The sequence below is a fragment of the Salvelinus namaycush genome, chromosome 21 (assembly GCF_016432855.1).
Source record: "Salvelinus namaycush isolate Seneca chromosome 21, SaNama_1.0, whole genome shotgun sequence".
Classification (NCBI taxonomy): domain Eukaryota; kingdom Metazoa; phylum Chordata; class Actinopteri; order Salmoniformes; family Salmonidae; genus Salvelinus; species Salvelinus namaycush.
Genome location: NC_052327.1, coordinates 11,622,126 through 11,639,997, shown reverse-complemented (window position 1 = coordinate 11,639,997; position 17,872 = coordinate 11,622,126). Strand labels below are relative to the sequence as shown.

General features: G+C 45.8%; 1 protein-coding gene across 1 annotated transcript in view; it reads right to left on the bottom strand.

Moving 5' to 3' along the window:
- myo9ab (myosin IXAb) overlaps positions 1 to 17,607 on the bottom strand; it is a 156,715-nt gene extending 139,108 nt beyond the window's left edge. Inside the window, exon 1 of the mRNA XM_039017992.1 lies at positions 16,690 to 17,607. Coding sequence (XP_038873920.1) covers positions 16,690 to 17,607 — 918 coding nt within the window. The remainder of the gene's footprint in view (positions 1 to 16,689) is intronic.
- Positions 17,608 to 17,872: the final 265 nt, after the last annotated feature.

Here is a 17,872-nt window from a genome sequence, read left to right as displayed (position 1 = left end):
CGGTAATTAGGATCTCAGTTCCTGTTATCGATCGAGGCACAAAGGGAGGAAGCAGACATTTTGTAAGGAAGCTGCATTTGTACTGGACTCCAGGGTCGTTCCATTTAATTTCAGCAAGGCATGACACCCACCATCTCAGATTGTTCCGAAATGGTTTCTGAAGTTAGACACAGATACTGAGAAATGAAGCTAAACAATGAAATGGCCAATTTGGGTGCAATCAATTAGCTTCATTTCTCAGATTATCTTTCAGCCAAATATTGTATCAGGAATGCTAAACCTTCTCGGTTTCTAACTACAGAAACATTTGAAAACAAATCGGAGATGGTGAGTGTTGAAATCCTCTTTCTTGTGCTTTCTGGAGATGGAATGAACCAGTTATATCTAGACAAAACCCCGCAATCTTTACCATACTGTATTCTTTATCCCGCCTTTTCTTTATATCTGAAAGGTGTGGGGAGTAAAAATCGGGGTACAGTTAAACCCGCCTAGTGAGCTAGTCATGATTGTGGTATTTTCTTTCTTTTTTAAACTCTGCCTGCGTCTCTGTGAAAACATAGCGTTAATCCTAAAGTGGCATTGGCAGTCACTACGCTCTTACGTGCTGTGACTGACGCGCAAGGCTCACTCGAATGAACCAATCACAAAGCTTTGCAAAAATGACACACTTCCTATTTGAAGTCGGTTCGGTTATGGAAGAAAAAAAAACACAGTTTTCTGTAACGCAAAATAAAATCATTAATACAATTCCATTGATGGTAGTGACTTCCCATTACTGCTTATCACTTACTAACCATCATTTATTCACATAACTAATAAAATATTTAAGTTGTGGATATTACATTGATTTGGTGACTTTATAATTCATCTCTTTAGAGCTGCTGCTTATGCCGTCTGACAAAAATCACTATTTCTGTAGTTCTTCTAAACAAGGCCTACTTTTATGACTGCTGAATACCAACTATCAATCACTTAGATCAAGTATTTTCATGTAGACACCTTGAAGCAACTGTTCTCTATCCTTCTCGATCGCATGTCTTTAGTCTCTTCTCTCCCTCTCTGCGTCTGTCACACACAGACCAGACAAGTAGGCGCGCAATGGATTGTGGTCACTGTAGTTACTTATGAAAACAATTGCGCTAAACTATGTAGTATATTGGCCTGCTGGAAACTACAACTCCCAACTACATTGCAAAGTTCGGGCATGTTCTGATTAATCTCTGGAGAAACTGGGCATTGAGCTCACGGACAAAAAACAAAAACAAAATGGAATTTAAATAATTGAACGGAAAAATAAACATTTTGGTTAATCATTCAGCAGTACTTCCTGCCCTTGTTTCCAGAAAACACATATCTTGTACACAACTGACCCGGGGAAGAGTTGCAGGGTAGAGAAGAGAAGAATGTGCCTATTTGAAAGCTATACAACAACAAAAAATTAGTAGCTCGCGACATGTTTCATTTTTAGTAGCTCTCACGCTAGAAAAGTTTGGAGACCACAAGTCTAACTGGTTCTGCTGGCCGACCAGCAAGGTCTAGCTCAGGGGTTTCGAACTCATTCGGTCTTCAACGAGGTCCGAAGAGCGCCACTGAATATTGGTTATACACTACATATGTACAAAAGTATGTGAACACCCCGTCAAATTAGTGGATTCGCCTTTTTCAGCCACACTCGATGCTGACAGTTGTATACAATCGAGCACACAGCCATGCAATCTCCATAGACATACATAGGCAGTAGAATGGCCTTACTGAAGAGCTCAGTGACTTTCAACGCGGCTGTGGTTGGCCACACAAGATCACAGAGCAGGACCCCCGAGTGCTGAAGCGCGTAGCACCTAAAAATTGTCTGTCCTCGGGTTACGAAACTCTAAACTGAGTTCCAAACTGCAACGTCAGCACAAGAACGGTTAGTCGGGAGATTTATGAAATGGGTTTCCATGGCCGAGCAGTCGCACACACAAGCGTCGGGAGGGGTGGTGGAAAGCTCGCCGCCATTGAACTCTGGAGCAACAGAAATGCTGGCAGTCTGACGCACAAATCTGGGTTTGGCGTATGCCAGGAGAACGCTACCTGCCCGAATGTATAGTGGCAACTGTACCGTTTGGTGGAGGAGGAATAATGGTCTAGGGCTGTTTTTCATGGTTCGGGCTAGGCCCCTTAGTTCCAGTGAAGGGAAATCTTAACGCAACAGCTTTCAATGACATTATAGACGATTCTGTGCTTCCAACTTTGTGGCAACAGTTTGGAAAAGGCACTTTCCTGTTTCAGCATGACAATGCACCCTTGCACAAAGCGAGGTCCATACAGAAATTGTTTGTCGAGATCGGTGTGGAAGAACTTGACTGGCATGCACAGAGCCTTTACCTCAACCCCATCGAACACCTTTGGGATGAATTGGAACGCCGACTCTGAGCCAGACCTAAATCGCCCAACATCAGTGCCCGCAAGTCGACAACAATTGTTACAACATCTAGTTGAAAGCCTTCACCGTAGAGTGGAGGCTGTTATAGCAGAAAAGGTGGGACAAACTCCATATGATTTTGGAATGAGACGTTCGACAAGCAGGTGTCCACATACACTACTTGACTTAAAGTACTTCCTTGCCGTCAACATTTGCAAAAAAATGTCCTCTATCAATCGTTTTTGGAATTTGTAATGCTCCGACTGTCTTGTGATTATTAGCGAGCTAGACAGTCAATAAACTGTATGAATGTAGGTCTATTGACTGTGCACTGTGATTATTAGCGAGCTAGACAGGCAAGAAACTGTATGAATATAGGTCCATTATCATAAAAAGTCTTCATCTACACAGTTTGTTTGGTTTTAGTCCTTAATTAAAGTATAATCAATTGGGCCAGTGAGCGAAAGGTTGCTGGATTGAATGCCCGAGCCGACAAGGTGAAAAACTTGTCGATGTACCCTTGAGCAATGGACTTATCCCTAATTTGCTCCAGGGGCACCGTACTACTATGGCTGACCCTGTAAAACAACACATTTCACCACACCCATCAGGTGTATGTGACAAAATATATACACTGAGTGTACAAAACATTAAGGACACCAGCTCTTTTCCATGGCATTGACTGACCAGGTGAAAGCTATGATCCCTTATTGATGTCACCTGTTAAATCCACTTCAAAATCAGTGTAGATGAAGGGGAGGAGACAGGTTAAAGAATGATTTTTAAGCATTGAGACAACTGAGACATGGATTGTGTATGTCTGTCATTCAGAGGGTGAATGGGCAAGACAAAAGATTGAAGTGCCTTTGAACGTGGGATGGTAGTTGGTGCCAGGTGCACCGGTTTGTGTCAAACTGCAACGCTGCTGGGTTTTTCACGCTCAACCGTTTCCCATGTGTATCAAGAATGGTCCACCACCTAGACACAACTGTGGCAAGCATTGGAGTCAACATGGACCAGTATCACAGTGAAAGCTTCCGACACCTTGTAGACTCCATGCCCCGACGAATTGAGGCTTTTCTGAAGGCAAATGGGGGGGGGGTGCAATTCAATATTAGGAAGGTGTTCCTAATGTTTTGTGTACTCTATTTAACTAGATCAAGTATTAGTTTGATAGATGATAGCTAGCTAGGCTAACTGGATAAAGTTGGTGAGGTCACTGCTGCAGAGTGCAGATCCGATTCACTGACTCAGTCCATGATGGAGCTGGCCTCCAACTAAAATGCCTAATGGCTTTAATCTCATCTAAATCTGATTGGCCGGTCACCAAGTTAGCAGGCCCCGATTGAATCAAGCCCATTCGGACAATACATTTCCTGCGCTAGGCCATTTCATTCTAGCTTTGCGTGTGGGTGTGCTGCAGTTGTGCAGTCTATGACATGAAGACATGTTTAACTTGCTTAGGTATAACATGGTATTATGTGCAAAGAGGGGTGACTTGTGCAAATACAGGTGACTGGTCGGAGTTAAAACGAATCTGTACTGAACACAACATAGCCCTGAATAAAATGAGTCTGAGCATAGCAACACAGCCAAGGCCTGACTTTCACTGAAAATGGAAATGAACAGACATAGGCTAGAGCACACCACATCTTTAGAGATACTGAACTCCCACACCGAGCAGCAGTTCTCTCGCACATGAATAATTACACAACACAGCAGCGGCCGTGGGAGAAATCAACTGTGATAACACGTTTGTTTAATTCATGCCGGTTGCACAACACATGCAGAGACTGACAAGGAGCGTGTATACTGTACAGTCAGTACATTATACAATCAAGACAACTGTGTACGAGTGGATGTCGAGATGGCATGTCTTGAGTGACAGCAAGGACAATTTTTTGGTGCACTGTGTTGTTGACGTAAGAGTTTTCGCACCGGACAAAATAGCCCAGTCAAAATAAAAAGGTAGAGTTTAAAGTAGGGCTGTGACGGTCATGGCATTTTGGATGACCGTAATTGGACAGCCAAATGACAGCGTTCACCGTAATAACCGTTCAAATAGCAAAACAACTCAAAAATGTACCCTCCTGACTGCGTGTGCAACCATAGAAATAGAATGAATAATATTCCCCATTCAAATCAACGATGGCATAATGGGTTGACTGGCAGCCATTGCGAGTATACCCATAGACTCAGGCCGTTTACCATTGAAAAAAATGGTCAGTTCCCGTCTACGTAAGGGCGGTGGCTCTCCAATAGACACTAATTCGATAGCAGCTGGGTCTGGTCTACTTTGTTCATTGATTTCCATTTAAACTGTAAAAATTTGGGAGTGGGATGTCGCAGTTCTTCCTCCGGCTCTGCCCATAGCAGCAAAGTATGAAATAAAAGCAGGAAGTGTACACATCACTATGTGCTGTGATTTGTTGATTAAACTCACTTGACATGACAAAAAAGACATTCCATTGCAAGCACCACATCAGTTAACATCATTTGAATGAACATTCTCAATTTCAGCAAGGAGCAACAAATCACATTGTTAAGAGTCCCTGTTACCGCAGAACCGGACTCAACCTCACGAATGCCCCGCCATACAGTCCTCAGTCAGTTGTTCGTTCCCAAAACAAGCAAATTAATAAAATGATAAATAAATATATATCACCACCAGCGCTTTGTAAAGTTGAGGTAATTATTAGCCAAAGGCTTGATGATTATTTTAATAATTTAAAATCAGGTGTGCCAGTTCAGCGTTAAAGCAAAAATGGGAAACCCTGCTAATAGACATATACAGTGCCTTCGGAAAGTATTCAGACCGCTTGACTTTTCCCACATTTTGTTTAGTTACAGCATTGTTAAAAAATGTATTGAAATAGTTTTTTCCCCTCAATCTACACACAATACACTATAATGACGAAGCAAAAAGAGGTTTAGATATTTTTACTAATTTATAAAAAAAATCTAAAACTGAAATATCACATTTACATAAGTATTCAGATACTCTAATCAGTACTTTGTTGAAGCACCTTCGGCAGCGATTACAGCCTTGAGTATGACGCTACAGGCTTGGCACTGTATTTGGGAAGTTTCTCCTATTCTTCTCTGCAGATCCTCTCAAGCTCTGTCCGGTTGGATGGGGAGCGTTGCTGCTCAGCTATTTTCAGGTCTCTCCAGAGATGTTTGATCGGATTCAAGTCCAGGCTCTGGTTGGGCCACTCAAGGACATTGAGACTTGTCCCGAAGCCCCCCCTGCGTTGTCTTGGCTGTGTGCTTAAGGTCATGGAGCGCTCTGGAGCAGGTTTTCATCAAGGATTGTTCCACTTTGCTCCGTTCATCTTTGCCGTTCATCTGAATTTACGAACCAGTCCCTGCCGCTGAAAAACATCCCCACAGCATGATTGTTCCTCATGGTCTGAGAGTCTTTAGGTGCCTTTTTGCAAACTCTAAGTGGGCTGTCATGTGCCTTCTACTGAGGAGTGGATTCTGTCTGGCCACCATAATGGCCTGATTGGTGGAGTGCTGCAGAGATGGGAGAACCTTCCAGAAGGACAACCATCTCCACAGAGGAGCTCTGTTAGAGTGACCATCGGGTTCTTGGTCACCTCCCCGCCCTTCTCTCCCGATTGGTCAGTTTGGCTGGGCAGCCAGCTCTAGGAAGAGTCTTGGTGGTTCCAAACTTCTTACATTTAAGAATGATGGAGGCCACTGTGTTCTTGGGGACCTTCAATGATGCAGAAATGTTTTGGTAGCCTTCCCCAGATCTGTGCCTTGACACAATCCTGTCTCGGAGCTCTACGGACAATTACTTCTACCTCATGGCTTGGTTTTTGCTCATGTGCCTTTCCAAATCATGTCCAATCAATTTCATTTACCACAGGTGGACTCCAATCAAGTTGTAGAAACATCTCAAGGATGATCAATGGAAACAGGAAGCATCTGAGCTCAATTTCGAGTCTCATAGCAAAGGGTCTGAATACTTATGTAAATACGGTATCAGTTTTTTTTTATTTTTAATACATTTGCAAAAATGTCAAAAAACTTGTTTTCACTGTCAATATGGGATATTGTGTGTAAATTGCTGAGGATTTGTATTTATTTAATCCAATTTAGAATAAGGCTGTAACGTAACAAAATGTGGAAAAAGCCAAGGGGTCTGAATACTTTCCGAAGACACCCGTTCTTTTCTTTTCTTGATGGTCTTCATCAATAACCGCTGGTTACACGGTTATACGGTAATTGTGCCAGCACTAGTTTAAAGTGAGGATACACAAATGGCTAAGTCTCCAGAAATCAGACTTCAACCGTCTTGTAGAAGAGCAACGAGACAGAGGACAGCCAAAGGAGACAATGATACGTATTGAACATTGTCTTTCCTGTTGAAGCTATACTAACGTAACAACTGTCTTAGTATACCATGTACAGCTGTCTGCTAAGGTACATGCATCCTGTACAATTTCCTGAGGGGGAAAAGGGGAATGTTCCAGAAAAAGAGAGTGAGAAAGAGAGAGCAAGAGATCAGAGAGAGGCGGGATGAGTATAATCCAGGGAACAGATGTTGGGAGCCCATTGGAGTGCGTGCAGTGCGTTGGGGATATGGATTATGGGGAGAGATGTGCTAACAGGAGCTCATTATTAGGCAAAAACATGCTAACGCTAGCTCTCAGGTAGACCCCCTGCAGTACTTAGTCCAACGTTATGAAAGCTATCCTAGAAAGGCATGACAAATACAATAACCTGTTAAGTCTCCTTGGTCTGCCACAATAGCTGGCAACATAGAAGGAAATATGTGACCCGTTTCAGGAAACTAGGCGTATGTTGCGGGTCACTACTTCACAGGAGAGTTGTAAACATCAGTGTGCCAGAGCGCAGAATAACTGATGAATTTACCAACGCTGAACACCCGTTGAATATGGCTGGTGTCAGTAAATGTCAGCAAAAAAAGCGTAATTCAATTGTTGCCAGGAGAACAGTTACAGTCACCAACGCTCTGGATAACACGAAAACAGCCTAACCAGCTCTGCTAGGGCGAGTAAAATGGTCAGAGTTTGGGTGGGGGCTAAAGTTATTATACGTTTCTAATTTTGTCAGAAAGTTGTTTTCATTGCAAGTTGAAGCTTACTGTTAGCTAGCTAGCTGACGTGAGATGACTGGCTCGCTAGCTAACATTACGTGTATGATCTGCGTGTAGTAATGTTCTCTCGGAATGCCATTTCGCATCGCTAGTTATAGCCTAATGATAGCTAGCTAACTAGCTAACATTGACCCTATTTGGTTAACTTTAGCTAGCTATGACAATCGTTTTGTATTGCTAGCACTTTATGGATTGGGATTATGGTTCATTGTTTAGCTAGATAAACTTTTGTCTAAACAAAAGATCCCAAGTTAAAGCTCACTGTTAGCTAGCTAGCTGACGACCCATCAAGTTAGCTAGGTGTCTGACGGTGATTACGGGAATCTATTGTATAATAATGCTAAAATATTTGTATCTGGAATTTGTGTCTTTCAGCATCAGTAGAACACACCTGACTCTCCTCCACCAGTCATAGAAGGAGAATGGTCTAATGCCTCCCATCAAAACGAGAGCTGGCCCAAGCAAGCACAGGTTACACCTAAAGCATGAGGAGTGTGACCTTCAAGAACTATGCAGAGGATAATGTTGTGAAGGACAGCACTGTGACAGGGGTCAACATCCCACAGCTGGTTGGACTAGAGGATGGTACGGTGCTGGTGGAAAGCTATGGCTGGCAACAACACCTGACTTCATGCCGCTGCTATAGATCTAGCAGTACTAGCACTGAATATAATTTTCATTGTATTGTATGAGGTTATTCTTCTTATCTATACTTGGGAGGTGAATTGATGTTGTGTACGGTTGTAATGCCTTCTCAATCTTTTTTGTTATTTCCTGTTTTACAAATTCGATGCTCGGGAGCCTGGTGTTGTTGTCGCCAAGCGTTCAGACTCAGTCGGGACCAGGTCGGGTGGTGTAGGTGTCCTGGAGGGCAGGTAGTTTGCCCCCGGTGATGCGTTGTGCAGACCTCACTACCCTCTGGAGAGCCTTACGGTTGTGGGCGGAGCAGTTGCCGTACCAGGCGGTGATACAGCACCGACAGGATGCTCTCGATTGTGCATCTGTAAAAGTTTGTGAGTGCTTTTGGTGACAAGCAGAATTTCTTCAGCCTCCTGAGGTTGAAGAGGCGCTGCTGCGCCTTCTTCACCACGCTGTCTGTGTAGGTGGACCAATTCAGTTTGTCTGTGATGTGTATGCCGAGGAACTTAAAACGTTCTACCCTCTCCACTACTGTCCCGTCGATGTGGATAGGGGGGTGCTCCCTCTGCTGTTTCCTGAAGTCCACAATCATCTCCTTTGTTTTGTTGACGTTGATGGTGAGGTTATTTGCCTGACACCGCACTCCGAGGGCCCTCACCTCCTCCCTGTCGGCCGTCTCGTCGTTGTTGGTAATCAAGCCTACCACTGTAGTGTCGTCTGCAAACTTGATGATTGAGTTGGAGGCGTGCATTGCCACGCAGTCGTGGGTGAACAGGGAGTACAGGAGAGGGCTCAGAACACACCCTTGTGGGGCCCCAGTGTTGAGGATCAGCAGGGTGGAGATGTTACCTACCCTCACCACCTGGGGGCGGCCCGTCAGGAAGTCCAGTACCCAGTTGCACAGGGCGGGGTCGAGACCCAGGGTCTCGAGCTTGATGACGAGTTTGGAGGGTACTATGGTGTTAAATGCTGAGCTCTAGTCGATGAACAGCATTCTCACATAGGTATTCCTCTTGTCCAGATGGGTTAGGGCAGTGTGCAGTGTGGTTGCGATTGCATCGTCTGTGGACCTATTGGGGCGGTAAGCAAATTGGAGTGGGTCTAGGGTGTCAGGTAGGGTGGAGGTGATATGGTCCTTGACTAGTCTCTCAAAGCACTTCATGATGACGGAAGTGAGTGCTACGGGGCGGTAGTCGTTTAGCTCAGTTACCTTAGCTTTCTTGGGAACAGGAACAATGGTGGCCCTCTTGAAGCATGTGGGAACAGCAGACTGGGATAAGGATTGATTGAATATGTCCGTAAACCCACCAGCCAGCTGGTCTGCGCATGCTCTGAGGACGCGGCTGGGGATGCCGTCTGGTCCTGCAGCCTTGCGAGGGTTAACACGTTTAAATGTTTTACTCACGTCGGCTGCAGTGAAGCAGAGTCCGCAGGTTTTGGTAGCGGGCTGTGTCAGTGGCACTGTATTGTCCTCAAAGCGAGCAAAGTTGTTGTTTAGTCTGTCTGGGAGCAAGACATCCTGGTCCGCGACGGGGCTGGTTTTCTTTTTGTAATCCGTGATTGACTGTAGACCCTGCCACATACCTCATGTCTGAGCTGTTGAATTGCGACTCTACTTTGTCTCTATACTGACGCTTAGCTTGTTTGATTGCCTTGGAGGGAATAGCTACACTGTTTGTATTCGGTCATGTTTCCAGTCACCAAGCCCTTGTTAAAAGCAGTGATTCGCGCTTTCAGTTTCGCGCGAACGCTTCCATCAATCCACGGTTTCTGGTTGGGGAATGTTTTAATAGACGCTATGGGTAGGACATCGCAAATGCACTTGCTAATAAACTCGCTCACCGAATCAGCGTATTCGTCAATGTTGTATGACGCAATGCGGAACATATCCCAATCCACGTGATCGAAGCAATCTTGAAGCGTGGAATCAGATTGGTCGGACCAGCGTTGAACAGACCTGAGAGCGGGAGCTTCCTGTTTTAGTTTCTGTCTATAGGCTGGAAGCAACAAAATGGAGTCGTGGTCAGCTTTTCCGAAAGGAGGGCGGGGGAGGGCCTTATATGCGTCGCGGTTTGATCCAGGGTTTTACCAGCCCTGGTAGCACAATCGATATGCTGATAGATTTTAGGGAGTCTTGTTTTCAGATTAGCCTTGTTAAAATCCCCAGCTACAATGAATGCAGCCTCAGGATTTATGGTTTCCAGTTTACATAGAGTCAAATAAAGTTCATTCAGGGCCATTGATGTGTCTGCTTGGGGGGAATATATGCGGCTGTGATTATAATCGAAGAGAACTCTCTTGGTAGATAATGCGGTCGACATTTGATTGTGAGGAATGTGAACAGAAGGACTTGAGTTCCTGTATGTTGTTATGATCACACCACGTCTCGTTAATCATAAGGCATACCCCCCGCCCCTCTTCTTACCAGAACGATGTTTGTTTCTGTCGGCGCGATGCGTGAAGAAACCAGCTGGCTGTACCGACTTCGATGCGTGTCTCGAGTGAGCCATGTTTCCGTGAAGCAAAGAACGTTACAGTCTCTGATGTCTCTCTGGAATGCTACCCTTGCTCGGATTTCATCAACCTTGTTGTCAAGAGACTGGACATTGGCGAGTAGTATGCTCGGGAGCGGTGCACGATGTGCCCGTCTCCGGAGCCTGACGAGAACACCGCTTCGTCTGCCCCTGTCGGCACCGGAGGTATTGTTCATGCGTGGTTCGGACGGACCAGTCATCAGCACTATCTGCAGTGCCTCTATTCACATGACTCTCTCCATAGGTTGCTTTTTATTTTTTATTTACCACTGATTGTATGCATATAACTACCTCATCTATCATCTGTTTCATGAGCTGAAATAAAAAGATCACAGAAATGTTCAATACACACAAATCTTTTCTCTCAAATGTTGTGCACAAATTTGTTTACGTCCCTGTTAGTAAGCATTTCTCTTATGCCAAGATAATCTATCCACCTGACAGGTGTGGCATATCTAGAAGCTGATTAAACATGATCATTACACAGGTGCACCTTGTGCTGGGGACAATAAAAGGCCATTCTAAAATGTGTAGTTTTGTCACACGACACAATGCCATAGATGTCTAAAGTTGAGGGAGCGTGTAATTGGCGTGATGACTGCAGGAATGTCCACCAGAGCTGTTGCCAGAGAATTGAATGTCAATCGCACAGCCATTGAAGACGAGTGGGACAACATTCCCAGGCCCCAAACAACCTGATCAACTCTATGCGAAGCAGATGTGTCTCGCTGCACGAGGCAAATGGTGGTCACACCAAATACTTGTTTTCTGATCCACGCCCCTACCTTTTTGTAAGGTATCAGTGAGCAACAGATGTATATCTTAATTCCTTGTAATGAACGTATTTCAATTGACTGAATCCCTTAAATGAACGGTAACTGTAAAATGCTGCGTATATATTTTTGTTAAGTGTAGTTCTCGCTCTCTCACACACACAGCTAGTTTGCCTAAGTCGTGTAAGCCGTTAATCGCTAGTTTTTATTATTTTTTTAACCCTTATTTGACCAGGTAAGTTGACCGAGGACACATTCTCATTTACAGCAATGACCTGGATAATAGTTACAGGGAAGAGGAGGGGGGATGAATAAGCCATTTGGAAGCTTAGGATGATTAGGTGGCCATGATGGCATGAGGGCCAAATTGGGAATTCAGCCAGGACACCAGGGTGTCTTAAGATAAGTGCCATGGGATCTTTAGTGTCCACGGAGAGTCAGGAGACCTGTTTAATGTCCCAGCCGAAAGACTGCACCCTACACAGGGCAATGTCCCCAATCACTGCCCTGGGGCATTGGAATATTTATTTTAGACCATAGGAAAGAGTGCCTCCTACTGGCCCTCCAATACCACTTCCAGCAGCATCTGGTCTCCCATCAGAAGCAAGCCAGCAGTGGGATGCAGGGTTGTATGCTGCTAGCTAGCTAATACATGTACTGAGTCAGAGCAAACGTAGCTATACAGCTGGACACAAGCCTGGTGTCTACTGTAAGTGCATCCATATGCCTGGCTATATGGGATTTCAAGCGATAAGGCCATCTCTGATCTTAAGCTCAGAAGCGTCTGAACAGAGAATGGGGCAGCACCTCACAGACCCACACACACACCCTCTACACCCAACCTCCATCGATAGAGACAAGAGGCTGGCACTACCTGGAGCCATCCATCTGAGCCACAGCAGACAGGGCTGTCCGTCGCTCTGGGCCTGGTTAAGAGGTGATATCTGGCGGTGGCCTCAGTGGCTTCTACTACTACCACCACCATACTACTAGGCCTATTACTACTCCGTAGGCAGGCACGTCTTGCTGGAACACCACGAGAACAAAGCAGGCTACAATCTGTCGACTAGAGCCCCAGAAGAAGAACCCCAGATTCAGTCTCTCAGCCCCAGACACACAGCCCACAGCTAAGGTCAGTGTGTTAGCTTATTCAGACTGGGAAGGGTTTGTGGTTGGCCAACACAGTATGAAGGAGAGTTGGGCAGCCATTTAGATTTTTTTCCTCTTCTTTTTTTAAACTTTGGAACATTAGGGTGTCATTGGAAGGATGTGGGGCATATAGATACCGACGGTGTTTTGACGAGTCAAAGGTCCGTGTAAAAATGAGGCAACAAGTAATCTTGGGAACGTCGGGTGATTTGCATGAGGTGATGCCCCGCGTTGGGTAAATTGAGCACTTTCCTTCAAGGGCGAGCCTGACCATTAGCGTGGTCTGATCCCAACTAGATTCAACCTCCTGAAGTAGGGTCTGTCTGAAGTAGAGATTAGCTGGTTGTCACCCTGGGGATTCCTTCCAGGAGAGCTAAGCGAATGCTAACTGATACTGGATCCCTACTATAGTCTATTGGCTGTCTGCAAAACATCTGCATAGAGAGCAACTTCAAAATGGGAGCCAGGCTATATGGTCGGAACAATACTATAACTACTGTCTGCAGTGCAGTTCTCAGTCAAACGGTGCCATCTTGGAGTGCTCAAATTAATGTCGGGATATACGTTTATTCTCCTACAAATAATCAGGGACAGGAAACTATCGAGGAATGAATGCTATTGAATGCTTGCAAAATGTCATACAGTTAGCAGTCTCAGAGACAGGTCTTTCTCCTTCAAGAGATGGTGATTAAAACAGGCAGAGGTGTAGTGGCAGTATTTGGGGCCTGTGGCAAACATTTCTCGTTTGAGTCACCTGACTGATTAGAAAAACATTGTATGACACTAGCCACACTTCTTTCCCATCATCCCACAGTGTTCCTGTCAGCACAATATTGAGGCACCCTGTGCCGTCATGCCTCTCCTGTCATTGGGCCTCTGAACGCAGGTCAGATTACGCACGGCTGCAGTTACTGGCCTCTGCGGTGACACATGAACGTTTTTTTTTTAATGGTAAGTAATGACTACTGGGACATTTGGGGCGAAGCGAGCTGTTAGATGATACTGCTGGCATGATGTCATGCTGTCGGTCGTGGCGATGGTGCATTGGTGGAGAAGAGTAGACGGGAGATTGCGGTTTTAGTTGTTTCTGGAGTGCAGGCTATGGTGCCCTTCACCGATAAGCAAAGTCAAATGCCAATCACAGTGAGTTGGTGTCTCTAGTCTACCACTATGGTTTACCCACAGCAAGGGTGTAAAACAGATTCAGGCCATGGTTACAAACGTGTGTGTGTGTGTGTGCGCGTGTGTCTGAATCTCTGTTCTGTTTTTCCTGGAAACCAGAGTAGCCAGCGTTCCCACAGATAAGATAAAGTTGACTAACTTGGATACATGCTCATGTACATGTGTACGTTACATGAGAAGACTAGTACAGGAGGAGCCATAGCAAGCGCCGCCGGGAAACACGAGTTGCTAGCATCCAGCTAACAGAGCAACACTTGCCGCTCTCCCCAAACTCCCACATTCAACCAACGGCAGTGGCCGATAAGCAATCTCACAGGGCAAACAATTCAATGTTAGCCCAGGCCACTTGACAAGCCACTTCAACAATCCACCACCAGCAGCTAGATTAACTAGACCCATCTGAGCATCTGACCGAGGCAAATGGGTCTGTAATTGGCATGACTATACTGGAGACCAGAAGAGTCAGTCTAGCAGTTCCGCTTCTACGTCTCAGATTGTAAATCTGTGACCTTTTTACCACAAACTGCTCGACACCGGTCCAGCTCAGCGGGACAAAGAATGTCAGGCCTCGAGGTATTCACAGTTAGCCATTGATACCTCCTGGAATAGGGGGAAGTTGCCCCTAGACGCTGATCTTGGATCAGTTTTGCATTTCCCCCACTGGTGGTTAAGATTAGGATTGGTGGAGGGGAAGCTGATCCTAGATCTGTACCTTGGGGAAACTTCCCCACAGAGCGATACATTCTCCACTCGATACAGCTGCTACTCATATCAAAGAGAGACTGGGATGTTCAGCTGGTTAAGAGAAGAAATTGCATGTCATTACTATCGACTTCAAGGTATTTATTCAAGGTCTGTTATCTTCTGCTTATAGACTAGGAAGTAGGAGACCGACAGCCTACAAAAGCATACTGTAGAAAACAAAAAAACAGAAGAGCTGCCACATTGGAATTGAGAGCCGGACAGGTGTTCAGATTCATCCATGTCAAATATCTACACCTAGTAACTGATTCACGGTGACGTAATACTTGCCTGGAGGATACCAGAACTGGTGAACAAGCCTTAGATAAAAAGAGTTATGAGCTAACACAAGATTCAAAGTTCAAAGCCCTTTTAAATTATAAAAAAAAGGTATTCTCTTTCAACGGAAGACTCGAATAAGGTCTTATAAAAATGTATTTATGATTTCCTGAGGACTACCGGCCCCCTTATCCCTAACTAACCAGATCCGAGGCCTGCTTTGCAGCATTGGGTCCACATGTGAAGCACATGGTGAGTGTGCACATTCTACCATGACCTTGCTGTATGTGCAGCAGTCTTCTTGTGTCGTGACTCGTGGCAGACAAAATGCTCGCTGGAAAACAACAAACTCGACAGAGACTCCTGTTGCAGCCAATCACTTTGAAACGAGCACTGAAAGGCAGTCACAAATCAGACTTGAGTAAAATTAGTGTGCCCTTTAGTAGTCCTTGGCTTTTTTTTAATACATCAAAATCTAAATGCATAAATCGACTCCTAATCCCATCTGGATTAGGCCATGCTGCATTAAGGTTTTCTGAAGAGCTATAAAATGTCCAAGCACGGTTTCTAGGTCAATAACGTATATAAGCATCAGCTCATATGTTGCAATAGCAGATAAATATAGGTTCCGCATGTCGAGGCATTCCAATCTCTATTTAAAACATGTCTATAATCCACGGTGACATGCTTCGTCTCATGCTTAAATACACATGGCTGCTAGTGAAATAACATATATACTGGGCTTTCATGTCGCACTTCCTCCCTGTAACCATGACCTATAATTCACAACACATAGTTCTGCATTTGTACTTCTGTATGCAGCACAGTGAGCACCCCCCACTTCCCTATGTCTTACTGTCAAGCAAGCTGCCAATCATTTGTCTCATTGACAGTTATGCTGGACAGCATATACTATACGACTTCTAAAATCTTAACTTGGGACGTGCTCACATTTCCAGATTTTCTTTCACCTAACCCCAGGATGTGGGTGCTTACATTACACAATGATTCTTTAGCTGATCCTGCCCTGCATTTGGTACGTCAGCTCAGGTCACAGTTGTAAATGAGAACTTGTTCTCAACTGGCCTACCTGGTTAAATAAAGGTAAAATAAAAAAAGATATATAAATAGGTCACAGCTTCACCAATCTGTCTTCCATCACCTCGGCCCACACCATGCGTGTTGTTGTTGCTTTCCTCTTCGCCATCATTGTTTTGGTCTTGCTGAGTGCTCATTGGCCATTGGCAGTAGTCCTTGCCCAATCGTGTCGTAGCACTGCTCATACTACAAGATGCACAACCAGCATTTCTGAAATGTCTTAAAAAAAAATATATAAAAAAAAATAAGTATTTTTATTTTAAATCGGGACATCCGACAGGGGTCTGGAGAACTGAACAGCCATTATCGGTGTGTCCATGACCCACTCAAACTACGTGAGTCCCAACGTACTGAACCTAGCCCAAGTTCATAGGATTTCACCCCATCACGAAAATTCATCTGGGACGGCAAAAACATGTGTGGCGAAATCATTAAGTGTATACCGGGCATTAATTCATGTCTCAAGGAAGAGGGTATCACTACATGAGGCCAAGGATGGGATAAAGAAGGATGAGACAGTAAGACATTAAAATTTAGGCTAAAGTCGTGACCGCTAGTTTATCCTCACTTCATATGATATGTAGCCCCTCTACTTGTCTTTCTAGCACCACCCGGGTCAGCAGCCACGACCTATATTTTACAAAACCTCGATCACATTCACACTTGTGTACGTAGACTTGGAGCCTCTCCCACACACACACACACACACACACATTATTAAAACCCCACAACCAGTCAACAAACCAATCAAGTCCTTACCTCTAACACAGGCCCCGCACCCAGGATGATCTGCTCCACCCCGCTGGCAAATCCCTTCTGGCTGAGGGCGGTCAGGTGATGAATCAGGAAGTTGGTGCTCTGGGTCTTCCCCGAGCCGCTCTCGCCGGATATGACGATGCACTGGTTCCTCCGTCGCTGCAGCATGGCGTGGTACGCCACGTCCGCCACCGCGTAGATGTGCGGCTCCAGCTTGCCCAGCGCATGGTTGTCGTACATTTTGACATACTTGGGGTTATAGATGGGTAGGAACTGGAAAGGGTTAATGACGATGAGGATGGAGCCTACGTAGGTGTAGATCTTCTCCTGACGGAAGCGTGCGCGCAGGCTCTCCAGCAGGGCGCGCTCCGTCAGCTCGGGGAGAGCGCACAGATCGGAAGGGTGCTCGCCCCCTGCGGGCTGGGGCAGGAAACCCCGTTCCACCATGCGGCGGCGCTCCTCGGTCACAAGCAGCCACATCTGGAGACTCCCCCCATAATGGATGGAGCCGTCCAGGTTCTTCTCGCGGAGCAGGAAGCGGTAGTCCTCGCCACTGCCCAGGCCGCAGCGGTTCTCCAGGGCGTTGCGGGGCCAGAGCATCATCCGCTGGACGGGGCAGTCGCTGGGGTTAAGTATCCACTCCTCCCCGCCGAACTCCTTCACCTCGGCTAACACGTAGCATTTGGTGCCGTCCAGGCTCAGGCGCTCCAGCAGGCTCTCGATGGCCTCGGCAGCCGTGGTGCTCTTGCGGGCGCCCACGGGGCAGTAGATGGTTCCCTCGGCCAGGGCGCCCGGGTAGACGCGCAGGGTGAACTCCTGGTCCTCCAGGAGCCGCCGCATGCTGCCGCTAGCCGTGTTAGCCACCACATTGGCGTTAGCGTTGGTGCTAGCATAGCCGCAGCCGGCATCTTGAAGGCTCATACTGGAACAGCAGGTCCCATCAGCGCTGGCTGCCCCTGCTGCTGCTGGGAGTTCTTCTCTGGGCCAGGGGGACTGACTCAGGACATTCCAGCTGAGAAGAGAAGAAAAAAATATATAAATATATATAGGAAAGAAGAGAGAAAAGTTGGAGGCAGGATTGATACAGTATAGATGAACAACATGAGGTGAGAGGTTACAGATAGTACATTTTATGTGTCACGGGCTTTTTGTGTGCCATTTTCAAAATAACTGGTGTCTTGTTCTA